Source organism: Amia ocellicauda, chromosome 22 (assembly GCF_036373705.1).
Source record: "Amia ocellicauda isolate fAmiCal2 chromosome 22, fAmiCal2.hap1, whole genome shotgun sequence".
Classification (NCBI taxonomy): Eukaryota; Metazoa; Chordata; class Actinopteri; order Amiiformes; family Amiidae; genus Amia; species Amia ocellicauda.
The window spans coordinates 16083494-16097761 of NC_089871.1; the positions used below are offsets into that span (position 1 = coordinate 16083494).

Genomic DNA, 14268 nt, shown 5'->3' on the forward strand with positions numbered 1-14268 from the left:
GAGCACCAGAAAACCAACACGATTGTTAAAACTGAGGCGGAAGGCGGAAAGTTTATTATTTAAAAGGGAAAGACTCGGCAGTCTAGTCTACAGACAGAAAATAGGAAACAATATTAAATGACACTAGGGAGAAATCAGTTTAGAAGCAGTCTCTGCAAGGGCACTTTGTGAATTTTCTCTGCTGCCTCTATCTCGTCTCTGTCATTTCCCCCACCTCCCCTCCCTCCAGATGTGGAGTCTGTGGTTTAAAACAACTTGCCGTGTTCTCTACCTGCATGTGTTTTTTTCTTTTTTTGCTCTTTTTTGTTCTAGTTCTGGTAAGAATGAGAACGCAGTGACATTATGCACAAGAGAAAAGTTTCCTTTTACCAAAAAGACAACTGAAACACATCATACGGTAGTTTTGCTTTCACTCACAGGCTGCTCAGTGGCTTGACTGGTGCACACAAGGATTTTTTTTTTTGCTATACCATCGATCACTTCACAATGTCTGCCTGTTTTCCCAGAGACTGAGAGAAGAATGAAGGCAGTATTCGTTTTTACTGTGCTGGCTGTGGTCCTGGTGCAAGGTAAGATAAGGCCGGGTGCTATTCGCTGAACCTCAGGCATCCTTACACACAGAACTGTGCACCAGCTGATCAGAGAGAAACAGAGATAGAGTTATCAAGCTATCAGCGGGGTCTGTAGTGATAAGCAGATAAAGCCTAGGTGTATTTACCCAGCGTTGGATCCAAGTGCACTGTTTTGTTGCCATTGTCATTTGTATCTCGCAATCTGCTGTCAACTGAATGAATAAAACTTCAGGGACAACACCAAACCCATGGCATAAGTGCCAAGAAAGGGGGAAGCAGGTTGTATTTAAAATCCATGCTGGGTGTCAGAGCTGTAGAGGTAGTTAAGTCTAGATGTCAGCAGTTCAAAGCTCTGTGGCTAGTGTATATAAAAACTGAATACAAACAGAATCTGATAGCAGGATGTCAATGAGACACATTACTAATTGAATTAAGATGTTGTTGAAGTTTGCATCAATGGTTGACAGTTAGGACAGATGTTATTAACTTAGTTACGCAGTTATTGTAGGTGATACTCAGTGTATGCCGTTGCAAGGGGCAAAAGCAGGCTGTGTTATCTTATTGGCCGGCTCTGATGCCTTTTCACTGGCAGTAATACAGTGCCGTGCCAAGTTCCTTATATCTCATTACACTGTATGTATATGTATATATTTATATTTTTAAGAAGTCATGGGTTTACATTTTGGATTTGTAATAGGAGCTGCATAAGGGCACATGGATACATGTATGAGGGGCAAACTGAATTCAACTAGAGAGCCTGGTTTACATGAAATGTGTAAATCACAATTGGGATGATATGGAAAACTCACACAGCATGTGATAGGAGCTGTAGACCTGCTTGCAAGCTGACAACTTTACAATTTGTTGTATGGCTTTACAGGATAATCAGTCTTCTACCTCAAATTGATTGATTTTCTGTTTTTATCCTTTAACAGCACAGTGGAAAGGTGGGTCAAATAATTGCAAAAAGACTGCAGGGATCTTTCACCATAATGTGACAGGTAAAACATCTAAAACTTGAGCTAAGGTAGTTATTGCATTGTGTCCACCAGACAATCGATTCCCTTTGCTCCACTAGCATGCACTATTGACTAGTTTTGAAAATTTGAAAGAAATTAGTGCTCTACCACACAATACTGCAGATTTGAAACAGAGGCCACAGTTGTTTTTAGAGCAGGGGGAAAAAAAGATTTATGCAACTAATTGCTAAAAGTCTCGAGTGGTGACAAGGCAGGTGGTATTTAAAACAATGTGTTCAAGATATGGCTGGTTAAGAAGGAAACAACTCTGTGTTGCAGCTGTATCACCAGAGGCCCCCTTCGGACTTCGGTGCTTTACGAAGCAGACAGATCCGAACGCTAAATTTATATGTGCGTGGGAGAGAGGGGAACCTAAAACAAATACCACCTATAATCTACACTACTGGTAAGTGTGTGGCGCCACTCTCTCTTAACTGTCTCGCATTAGCACATACCTCAGAATTAAATCATGGACTTACCACCATTCACCTCAACAATGTTCCCTTCAATCTCTTCCTACAGAAGATATTTTAGTTTAGTTTCTATAGAGACTGTCTGATATTAAAGTTGGTTGAGAATTTGGTCCGAACAAATTGGTATAGCCTATGAGGGAAAACAAATGTTAGCTGGTGCTTGAAGACAAAGAATTGAGAATAAAATAAAATAATTAATAAAATGTCCACCTTATTGTAGTGTAGGGTGACCCCCCATGATTTAGCAGATACTTTGAGAAAGGTTTTCCAGGTTGCATCAAAACTGCAAGCAATTAATGTGCAGAAAGTGAATGTTTTCACTGATAGGCACTTAATGGGCCAATAGGTATATACGTGACTTGCCCTGTTTGATTAGTTTCAGTGTGGAGGATGGAGTAGAAATGGCTGAAAAGGAATGCTACACTTTTCCAGCTCAGAACTTCACATCCTGCCTACTACACCGAAATACTTTGGTCACCAAGAAAAGCACAACCTGGTGGGTGGATGCCCACTCAGGAAATGCCATCTACAGGTCTGCCAACATCTCCATGACGCTGGAACACGCAAGTAGGCTTTCTCTTCTTCCTCCACATTCCCAGTGCGTTCGTTCTCAGTCCTGATAAAGGCATCACGTTCCTTTAAAAAAGAAGCATTGGTTGATTGCAGTCATTCCCATACATTATTTTTATTATAATGTAATGTGTGATATGCCCAAATTCCCCACTTTTTGTACATTCCAAATATGTTTTATGTTCTATTTATTTTACTATTTACTATAAAACATACAGTGAGGGAAAAAAGTATTTGATCCCCTGCTGATTTTGTACATTTGCCCACTGACAAAGAAATGATCAGTCTATAATTTTAATGGTAGGTGTATTTTAACAGTGAGAGACAGAATAACAACAAAAAAATCCAGAAAAACACATTTCAAAAAAGGTATACATTTATTTGCATGTTAATGAGGGAAATAAGTATTTGATCCCCTATCAATCAGCAAGATTTCTGGCTCCCAGGTGTCTTTTATACAGGTAACGAGCTGAGATTAGGAGCACTCTCTTAAAGGGAGTGCTCCTAATCTCAGCTCGTTACCTGTATAAAAGACACCTGTCCACAGAACAATCAATCAATCAGATTCCAAACTCTCCACCATGGCCAAGACCAAAGAGCTGTCCAAGGATGTCAGGGACAAGATTGTAGACCTACACAAGGCTGGAATGGGCTACAAGACCATCGCCAAGCAGCTTGGTGAGAAGGTGACGACAGTTGGTGTGATTATTCGCAAATGGAAGAAACACAAAATAACTGTCAGTCTCCCTCGGTCTGGGGCTCCATGCAAGATCTCAACCCGTGGAGTTTCAATGATCATGAGAACGGTGAGGAATCAGCCCAGAACTACACGGGAGGATCTTGTTAATGATCTCAAGGCAGCTGGGACCACAGTCACCAAGAAAACAATTGGTAACACACTACACCGTGAAGGACTGAAATCCTGCATCTCCCGCAAGGTCCCCCTGCTCAAGAAAGCACATGTACAGGCCCGTCTGAAGTTTGCCAATGAACATCTGAATGATTCAGAGAACTGGGTGAAAGTGTTGTGGTTAGATGAGACCAAAATCGAGCTCTTTGGCATCAACTCAACTCGCCGTGTTTGGAGGAGGAGGAATGACTCCAAGAACACCATCCCCACTGTGAAACATGGAGGTGGAAATATTATGCTTTGGGGGTATTTTTCTGCTAAGGGGACAGGACAACTGCACCGCATCAAAGGGACGATGGACGGGGCCAAATCTTGGGTGAGAACCTCCTTCCCTCAGACAGGGCATTGAAAATGGGTCGTGGATGGGTATTCCAGCATGACAATGACCCAAAACACACAGCCAAGGCAACAAAGGAGTGGCTCAAGAAGAAGCACATTAAGGTCCTGGAGTGGCCTAGCCAGTCTCCAGACCTTAATCCCATAGAAAATCTGTGGAGGGAGCTGAAGGTTCGAGTTGCCAAACGTCAGCCTCGAAACCTTAATGACTTGGAGAGGATCTGCAAAGAGGAGTGGGACAAAATCCCTCCTGAGATGTGTGCAAACCTGGTGGCCAACTACAAGAAACGTCTGACCTCTGTGATTGCCAACAAGGGTTTTGCCACCAAGTACTAAGTCGAAGGGGTCAAATACTTATTTCACTCATTAACATACAAATCAATTGATAACTTTTTTGAAATGCGTTTTTCTGGATTTTTTTGTTGTTGTTCTGTCTCTCACTGTTAAAATACACCTACCATTAAAATTATAGACTGATCATTTCTTTGTCAGTGGGCAAACGTACAAAATCAGCAGGGGATCAAATACTTTTTTCCCTCACTGTACATTGTAAATAATAACCTCACCCATATATTTTAAATCTATGAATGAAATATAATGAGTAATGATCAAAACATATTTCAAATACATCATCATATGGCATATGAAAAATTTGTTTTATAGAAGTATATGCTTATGTGAAGTTCTGTCTCCCGTCTATCAGTCAACTTGGCAAAGCAAAATGTGGAAAACCATCTAAAAAAGTAGAAGTTATATGTGGTAATGCAATTAATGTATTGTTATTATTTAATGAATTATTGATTAATTAGCACACGCTTTACCCAGGGCACCAGAGGTCTTTTACTATACATAGGAGTTGTTTTTTGGTCAACTGTACTGCAAAATATTTACCATTAACTGAAATACATACATTTTTATGTTTATTCAGTTAAATACGATCCTCCTGTCATTGAGGAGGTTTCCAGATCTTCAGGGTTTTGCACCTTGAAATGGAGTAAACAAGAAGGTGAAGATATGGGTTCACTGAATGAGATCCAGTTCAGGAACATTTCTGGAGACCAGCAATGGCAAAATGTAAGACACCTGCAATACAACTGCCTGGTATTGGCAGCAAGATTGACAGGGAAAGACACAGAAAAAAAAGACAACATCTGTAGTGTCATCAGCATTCATATGGTTAAATTGTAAGCTCAAATGAAGCAAGAATAATGAATAATGAATTTGGAAATCCTTTGCTGAATTCATCATCAATGATCAATGTTTGACTTCATGTATGTCTTTGAAGGGCAAACAAAGTGTTTGAGTCGGCTCTGCTAACACACCAGACTACTGTAATTTTGTGTGTATAATTTGTATATATAAGGTGAAAAATACATGGACACATTTTATACTGACTGAATATATTTTGAGAGTGTTTTTATTCAATGTGAATAGCTCTGCAGTGTAAAACACAGATTTGTAAAGCAATGTTGAAATACCTGTTGCAATTACTATTATTATTATTATTTTAGACAGTAGAAATAATCTAAGTTAAGTTAAAATGATGGTATAGAAAAGACCAACTCAATTTGCATGCTACTCTTGTGTAATTATAGGACTCAAAAATGTTTGAGAACTGAAGTCCTACTATTGTATTTTGGCATTGACTAACTGCATGAACTCATGAATGTTTTAGGTCACATGTGAAACAAAAGATGGCATTTATGTGAAAGGTAAAGTTTAGCATCTCCCTTTTCTGTGTCAGTTGTTATTATTATTTTTTAAATACGTAATTTGCTTTTGTCTGATATGTATTAAAAGGGACTTAGATCTCTAGTTTGCCAATAATGGACAATGGTGTTTGAGGAAACATTAAATAAAAAAATACAAATCTTATAGAAATAATAACATATGATGATGCGTTTTACATGCAAATTGAACAAATATCATCAGTTAAAGAATCATGTGTCTGATCAGCAAATTTTTTGGGTCCACTGAAATTGTACTTACAATAAAAAAAATTGCATTTACTGCAACATTTTGTGGTTTTAGCTTTGTACACTCAGCAGGTTCTTTTCTTTGCCTCCAAAATAGAAACAATGTACAAAAAGCAAGCTTAGAAACAGTTTACCTTTGTGGTTTCCTTTTTCTGAACGAAATAAAAAGACTGAACCGTCTGCAAAAACATTTCTTAAGAGACGATGTCTTTGCAAAAAAATACAAATACATATAAAAATGTTCAGTTTCCACAGATTGTGTTATGATCTGCATATTAAACCAATAATATAATAATTTCTACCCCTATAAGGGACATCACTATATTACCATAGGAACAGATCTCATTTGAAGACTGTTGGTCACCGCTTCATAATTAAAAGTGCATTCCTTCGTTTGCAGAGGAGTGCAGCCTGGAGCTGCAACAGCACATGGCCTATGAAGTCCACGTCAGACGGAAAGCCAAAAGGGGCATCTGGAGCGAATGGAGTCAGACGTTGATGGCCCCAGCTGGTAAATATGATTTTCTGTTCCCATGGCCTCACAATGCCAGATGAAAGTAGTAAGACTCCCATAATTCCATGTCTCAGAAGCTGCAGGCTCTAATGCAACATTGTAGCCATGGAGCAGCAAAAGAAACATAAGTTTGTCAATGTATTGTTCCCACAAAATGAGTGTAAAAGCATAGACTGCATTGTATTTCATTAGTAGGTTAGTAGACTCCCCCCTAATTAAAACTACAATTTTTTGTATGATTGTTTAAAAAAGGCTCACGAGAAACAAAATATTTAATACATCGATATTTCCTGACAGTATTACACAACATTGTGCTTCAGGATAAGCTCACAGAAAGTCAATTTTGTTCTGAAAGTTGATCACGTTTGTGGGGGGTGCAGCACAAATATATATAATCATCTCAGTTGAAAAAAATGCAAGCTCTGACTATGACTGTCCCACCATCATTACTCTGAAAAGAAAACCGACACTGTTATTTTACCCCCTGACGTGTACAGAAATTTGTGACCCGCCTGAAGTGCAGTGGAGCACTAAGAGCATAGCAGAGAAAGGTGTACGGTTGCTGAGTATTGAGGTAAAACGTTACACCCTGAAATAGTTTCCAAAAAACAAATATACACAAAAACAAATTACCGACAAAAACATAAATGCGGATGTTATAAAGTGCCACAAGTTGTGTAAACAACTTACACAGACAAGGTGACCTTTGAGCTTCTCTGGCCTACAGAAGAAACCTTCAGTGGTAGAGGATACACAACACTTTCTCACTTCCTGTCATGAATGTGCTGATAGCACCAGGTTCAAATTCACCATTGTAACACCGACTTTCTTTCTTTCGTTGAATTGTTGAATTTGAATATAAGAAATTAAATTGATTAAACATTAAAAGAAATCAAGCTATGGAGTATGAAAACTCATAAATCAAACTATTATTATTATTATTATTATTATTATTATTATTATTATTATTATTATGTTAACTTCCATGGTATGGTATTGTATTTATATGATTGTGATATTAGTATTTTATCTACAGTATTATATGTCAAGTTGTGCTTATTTATGACATTTTGGTAAATGTAACATTTCAGTTTAGCTGCATGAATGAAATGCACCTGGATTATATTACTACTGGCTGATTATAATATCCATTAATAAAATTACAGCCTTTGTACATCAGCATTTAAAAGTAACACTTATATCAACTTATATCACCCTCATAAGGGATCTCATAAGAAATATTAATATTTAACTTTGGCTTTACCTGTAAATATCACTCACACAAAATGGCACCTCTTTGTTAGGGGATATTTACTGTCAGTATATTGACTAGTTCAATTTCAATACAAATCTTTAAATTTTCCTTCAAAATTCACTGTCACACTGGGTGTTCATATTTGAATGCAGGTCTCGCTAGGGCCAGCAGTTCAGAGCAAACTTTTAGGAGACGTGATGTACAATGTGAGTGTCATCAAAGTGCCTTGTGAGGAAGCTGTTCTCCTGACAAACAACACAATGCATGTGCTGAATGTGTCGGAATCGGCCGTCAACATCTCCGTCATAGCCTTCAACAACGTGAGCCAATCACCACTCATACACATCACCGTCCCTGCCTCAGATCCTCGAGGTAAGAACAAACCACTGACTTGCACTGTTGCCCTCACTGTTGAGAAGAAAGTTGCACCTCTGTACTTTTTGTCTCTCAAAGTCCCTGGCTGAACAAGTGTGTCTTGAGTAGTCAGGCTCTGAGCACTTTCTGGCGACTGCTCAAGGTAAAGTAATTGTTTTCTTCCCCTGCTGTGTGCCACAGATTTCCATCCTGAGAACTTCCAGAATTTAACCATAAGAAAAAAAAACTACTGCTTGGAGTGGTATGATGCCACTAAGACAAGAGAAAACAGTTCGTGGACAAAACCAGGCGATCTGACACTCCTGATTAAGAACGTAAACGGTAATCATTAAAGCAATGTGAATAAAGCTAGTGGCAAGACCACTATACAGTTATTACAATTACTTATTACTATTGTCATTATATTATTGAGTAATATCAACCTTGGACCATGTTATTAGTACTTAAAGCAGCAATATCCATTCAACCCAACAACAAATACATAATTGAAACAATATATTTAGATTGTGTATTGCTCCAATGATCAAATAAAATTAAAAAATACAAATTGATACTAAACAAAAACATGTCAAACAAAACAATCCCCACTCTGACTAAAACTGGCAAAACCCAGCATTTATACATCTCTAGGCCAGTGTGCTTTTAAATGTGGTTGTTTGGGGTTCCTGTCCAGTGTACACCAAGGTGTATCATGACTTGCTGTAGACCTGAGGACAAGGGTTTTAGTGGTTGTCAGTTATGAGGACCAGGACCCTGTATTTGCCTGTGGAAATGTGTGAACAAATGAAAACATAACAAGTCACTGCTGCTCCTGATCTGTGCATCTCATTTTGTCCTTCAGCGTGGATAGAGGACAATAAACTCTATCGCTTGATCGTCCACTATCATGGGAAAAATGGATGGAGAACAAAATGGTACTGGGAATATTACAAGACTGAAGGAAGTAAGTTAATGCTTGGTGATTGGGCTTCTAAACCAAGGTTGTATTTTGAACTAGCAGGGGCTGGCAGGGGCTGGGGAATGTGTATGTGGGGGTATGGAGGACCTTCTGGAGGACAGATTGCTTCTCCTGCCAGTTCTAGTATAAAACCTCTAAAGGTAAGCCAGGTTGGTTAACAATTGGGGATTCAAAAATCAAGGGGTCGCAAATATAATAGAATTGCAATTAGAATACAAAATAAATACAGAATATGGTCCCCTTTACTTTATAGCACCGAAGTTTTAAAGATATGTACAGAATATTATGGGCTATACAGAGTGTTGCATATAATGCTTAGAATTCTATATATTCAAGATTAATGAAAGGTGGATGTCCTATTATGATCTGTGATTATTATCTTTACAGCACCATCCAATGGGCCAAGAAATGTCTCTGTGTCCAATATAACAGCAAACTCTGCCTCCATAAAGTGGGACCATATACCTATAGCCCAACGTCAGGGTTTTTTACAACACTATGTCATCAACATCACAGGAGGGCACCATACAGCACAAGGTAATTGAAACACTTGTAGTTTTTTGTAGATTTGTGGATATCCCCAAGGATGCGAACATCATCACTGCCATGAAAAACCGAACGAAACAAGGGCAAATCGTACAACACCTTCCCCAATGAAATTACACAATTTCTGAAAATAATTTCAAGTGTCACAGAACAAAAACAGGTCTTGACTAATAAGAAGACGGTCTCTTATTGTCCTGGCCTCCAGTGCAGATTGACTCGGGACATGAACTCTTTAGACTTTGCATTCTAAAGTAATCTACGTTGCTTATGGTCCTGCTGGAAATTTCTCCCATTTCACAATGGTAGATTTTGAATCCCTGTGTCACCTCTTGGTGGCATCACCTTCGCCGAACATAGCTCTGCCCTCTGTGTGTCAGCTCATGATTATTCAGCCTCGAAGTCATATAAGTTTTCCATGTCTCTTTGCTTTGTATCTCAATTTGGGACACCCAGTTGAAGTCACGGCCTCAGAAACAAATTACACATTCACGAATCTCAAAGCCACCACCGCCTACGAAGTTTGGATCGCGGGGAAAACGCGGATAGGTAATGGAAAGCAAAGCGAGGTGACTCAATTCAGTACGCTGCAAGGTCCCCCAAGTAAAGGTAAGACAGGTTGTTACCTTTGATCCATAACGCCTGATCTGTTATGCATATATTTGTATTTTACTTAATTTTGTTGTAAAATATATACTATCATTTATCTATGATTATTCATATAGATATATATAGTATGAAAAGGTTTTCTTAAATATATCTATATCGGCAATCTCTCCTAGATCAGAATTTGGTGTTGTGGATTATAGCACCCACCGTCATACTGCTCCTGCTTTTCACCGGACTCAGGTTTGCCGTCAAAAGGTAACAGCATCAGAGAGTAGGCCAGAGAAAGGTGGAGTCTATTTTTTCACATAGTTTGACTTTGGTTTGATTTTGGAGATTGCACAGTCCTATGGACGAAGTGAGTGGAACAGTGTATTGGTAACTGAATGCGATTAGTGATCTATTTGGTCAAGGAGCTGCTGCAAGGGTGGAGGGATGCACAGCTGATGATGCAATGAAGGGGAAGCTTGTGGGCTGATGCGTTGTGTGTGTTTGTGATGGGATACACCATGCGTCATCCAAAGGGAGAAATATGGGTCTTGTCCATTATTAACTGTGGATTGAGAGTGAAATGTAACTGAAGTCCCTATGAAGAATGACAATAATTTTACTCACAGTCTCTGGTTTCTAATGCTGGTCGGGGAATGCCAGTAAAGCACACAAGAGGTTATTCTTGTGGTGTTCACTCATAACTTCTATTAATTGATCGCCACCACCTTGACATGCTATCTCGATTTCTGATCTTGCACAGCCGTGCTTTGCCGTGCCCTGTCTCTGCTTCTGCTTCAGATATTTGTCACGCCAGCTATTTTGGTCAGTACAGAAGATGAAGAAAGAAACCGCCTCACTAGTTCTGGCTGAAACTAAGGGTTGAGGAGAGCCCAACAATTGATATCTTAGCAGATAATATCCAAGTTATCGGCAGGACAGAGTACAGTGTCTTTTTGAACTTTGCAGGTTCAAAACAGCGCTCCTACCTGCCGTGCCGAGTCCTGTGAGCACTGAGGCGCTGACCATAACATACATGAAAACTAAGAAGGTAAAGAAGAAAAAGCTGGGGCAACATGTTCTTTTATATACCTTTTTAAAATATGTCCTGCATAGACTTATGTAACGCAATGTAGAGTGGTTTCACAACATATCTGGCATCTAGGTAGCAATTAAATGGACTGACAATCAGTTCTTATAAACCCTTAGCAATGCCACTTCCTGCCAGTCTCCAGTATGATGCCATGTATTGTGCAATGGACTCATGTCCAGTCCAGGGTGTACCCTGCCAATTACTAATAACCGCTTCATCCAGTACAGGGTAACAATGAGTTGAAGCCTAACTTGGTGGACAATTAATTGTTACCCTATACTGGATGAAGTGGTTATTGGTAATGGATGGATGGATTGTGTATCCCTTGAGGAGTAGCAGTGAAAGTCAGGGAAGGTGTTTTTTTGCCATGTTGGTTTGTCGAAAGATGGTAGAAAAGTATGGATATGAAAATGACCTTCACAAACAGGGCCAGAAGAGAGTGCACGTACTCAAAATGGTTTCAAAAACTTGGCATCTAAAACTGCGGTCTTGTTTTTGTTCCTCCACAGGAAATGCTCCCGGAAAAGGAAGAGGTACACGTGGGCAACCTGGAAGTTATTCAGGAGAAGAGTCCCCGTTGTCACCCATTGGAGGACGTGGACCTGTTGGAGCTCTGTGAGATCCAGACCTTCGAGGAAGAAACGGACACGCTCTCGGAGACCGGCTGCCTGGCGGACTCAGGTTTCCTTGTGAGTCCCAATTACAAGAGACAGATGCTGAATTTCCCAGCGGTCGAACCAGAGGAGGAGGAAGAGCCCACAGAGCAATCCGAGAATATCATCAGTTATGGAAAAACAACGTGTGAGGCACTTACGCCCACCTATAAGAACAGCCTTGTGTTCGACATCGAAAGCAAACAGGACTGTGACCAGGAAAGCAGCTCAGTTCTCTAGCCGCCTAGTTCCTTTACAAATGCGCAAGATACAAACGGTCAACTGACTGTCTTGAAACATCTACTACTTTTGTGTCATAGTATTTGAGGGAGTTTGTCTTCCATAAATTTATAAACTTGTTTCAAATCTTTGATGCAAGTAAAATTAATCCCAATAGTACTGAAAACAATCAGGTTGATACTGCTTTGAAGGTCTAAAATTGGACCAAACAGTAAATTGTACTACCCCACAGCGCACAACACAACAAACCACTGCGCAAAATAAACAAAACTATGGAAGCTTATTAGCAGCACATAGAAAAAATATGAGATATTATTGTGTTATTTCACAATGAGTATTGGTTTCATATGAGATAATATTGCGTTATTTCACAATACATATTGCTTTAATATGAGATAAGTTTGCTTTTAGATTCAGATATTTCTATAGGAGGATCAAGAATACATTATATTAGTTATTATTTTTTTAGTGGCAGGGGTTTATATTTGGTGCAGTAGAATGCTTCAGATTTGGAAATAAACACAATGAGATAAAACAACAAGTTGCATTCAATGTTTTGAGATAAATTGTTAAATATGCTTCAAACATAATTTGAATTATATTTGTAATCCTCACTGTAAATATGCCTACAATCTTCTTACCACAAAAGTTTTAAAATAACGCAGTATTTCCTCAAATGATTGCAATCATTATTTATTTCTCTGTGGTGCTAATAAGCTTCTGTACAATACAATACTGAATCTTTTTTTTCGTTGTTGGTGGAATCTCCCATTATTATTTTATTGAGAAGGGCCCATTAGTCATCTCTGCCCACTACAACAACACCTGCAAGGGCCCCACTTTGTTGAAGCCCTTCACTGTCTTTTTGCACTACCGGACCAGAATGCCCTCAGCCCAGTGGCTACATCACTTGAAGGACTTAATGAAGCTCGAACTGCCAATGATCTGAACCTGCAGGTGCTCGAGAAACCGCCACAGTCGCTGGTGTGTGCACTGAAGTGAGGACTGCTATCCCGGCTGAAAGGAATGTCTTTTATTTATTTATATATGTTTTCACATACAGTAAAGATAATAACCTGTGTCTGTACATCTGACATGCTTGCTAGTGTTTCAAATTAACTGAATGTAAGATCAATGAAAAGAGTAATTGTGTTTTATATTATATTTTGTGTATGCGAGTGTTCTGTGCTCAATGAATGACTGACTGATTTAAAGGTTTTTGTATACACTTACTGGGTTTTACATGTTTAAAAAGAAAGATTTTCAAAGCAACCCATACTTTAAAAAAAGTGTCACTGTGATAATGCACATCAAGTTTTTTCCAGACTTTGGATGAATGAGTTAATTGCTTTTCTCGTACAGGTCTCTGAGTGAGTAACTTTATGTAGCAACAGGAAATTACAACACTTCAAAAAGGAAAAACTGCCAGCTCAATGGGTTTTTATCTTCTGTCTGTGACCTGCTGGCTCTTTCATACGCGTAGGTAGGTTTGTGGTTGAGACTTGTGAAATGTTGGGTTGGCCTACTTAAATACTAAACACTTTTGGTGGTAAAAAATTTGCATCCTCATACATTTTCATCTATTTTTCTTTAACCCTGGGGAAGTCCACCACATGCCATCAGAATGAAGTGTAGTTTGATCTCAATGGCAATAAAATCCCATGCCAAGTGCAATCTAATTTTTAGATATAGATATCGGAAATATTGCATAAAAAAATGGAAGAGAGATATGAGCCAAGTCTCGTGTATTCACAAATGAGGATAGATGTGTATCATAGTTTCGGTTTAGCACTCAAGTTCGATCTGTATCTGTGGCGAGGTGAAATAAACTGATAAGCCTATTTATACATTTACGAGACACAAAGGAGGGTTTGTAAACTATTTTAAGACATTCAGAGAAGCTATAAGTGGAAAATGAATAAATAATGCTGTTATTGAATATGAGTTACTTAAATGAATTAAACAAATGGCTATACTTAGTCGGTAGTGACATGCTACAGCATTTTAAAATCGAATGGTACTCGTGTTATCCAAAGGAAGTTGCTGCCACAAGCTTCTAGTGATACTTGGTCAGATTATTATGGTAGGGGTTTTATAAAGTATGCTAGCAAAAGTATGCACTGATGAAAAATCCTTGTTTGAAACTGACCTAAGTCTTTTTGTGAACTGTAACTGTGATTCGCCCTC

General features: G+C 38.9%; 1 protein-coding gene across 1 annotated transcript; it reads left to right on the forward strand.

Moving 5' to 3' along the window:
* The first annotated feature begins 330 nt into the window (after window positions 1–330).
* il12rb1 (interleukin 12 receptor subunit beta 1) lies at window positions 331–13941 on the forward strand. Its single transcript, XM_066695982.1, has 16 exons — window positions 331–569; window positions 1508–1573; window positions 1871–1997; window positions 2441–2631; window positions 4809–4954; window positions 5556–5592; window positions 6257–6367; window positions 6868–6944; window positions 7778–7997; window positions 8181–8321; window positions 8842–8943; window positions 9346–9495; window positions 9958–10110; window positions 10284–10365; window positions 11065–11146; window positions 11698–13941. The coding sequence occupies exons 1-16, from the start codon at window positions 521–523 to the stop codon at window positions 12079–12081; spliced, it is 2118 nt and encodes a 705-aa protein (XP_066552079.1). The 5' UTR covers window positions 331–520; the 3' UTR covers window positions 12082–13941.
* The last annotated feature ends 327 nt before the right edge of the window (window positions 13942–14268 follow it).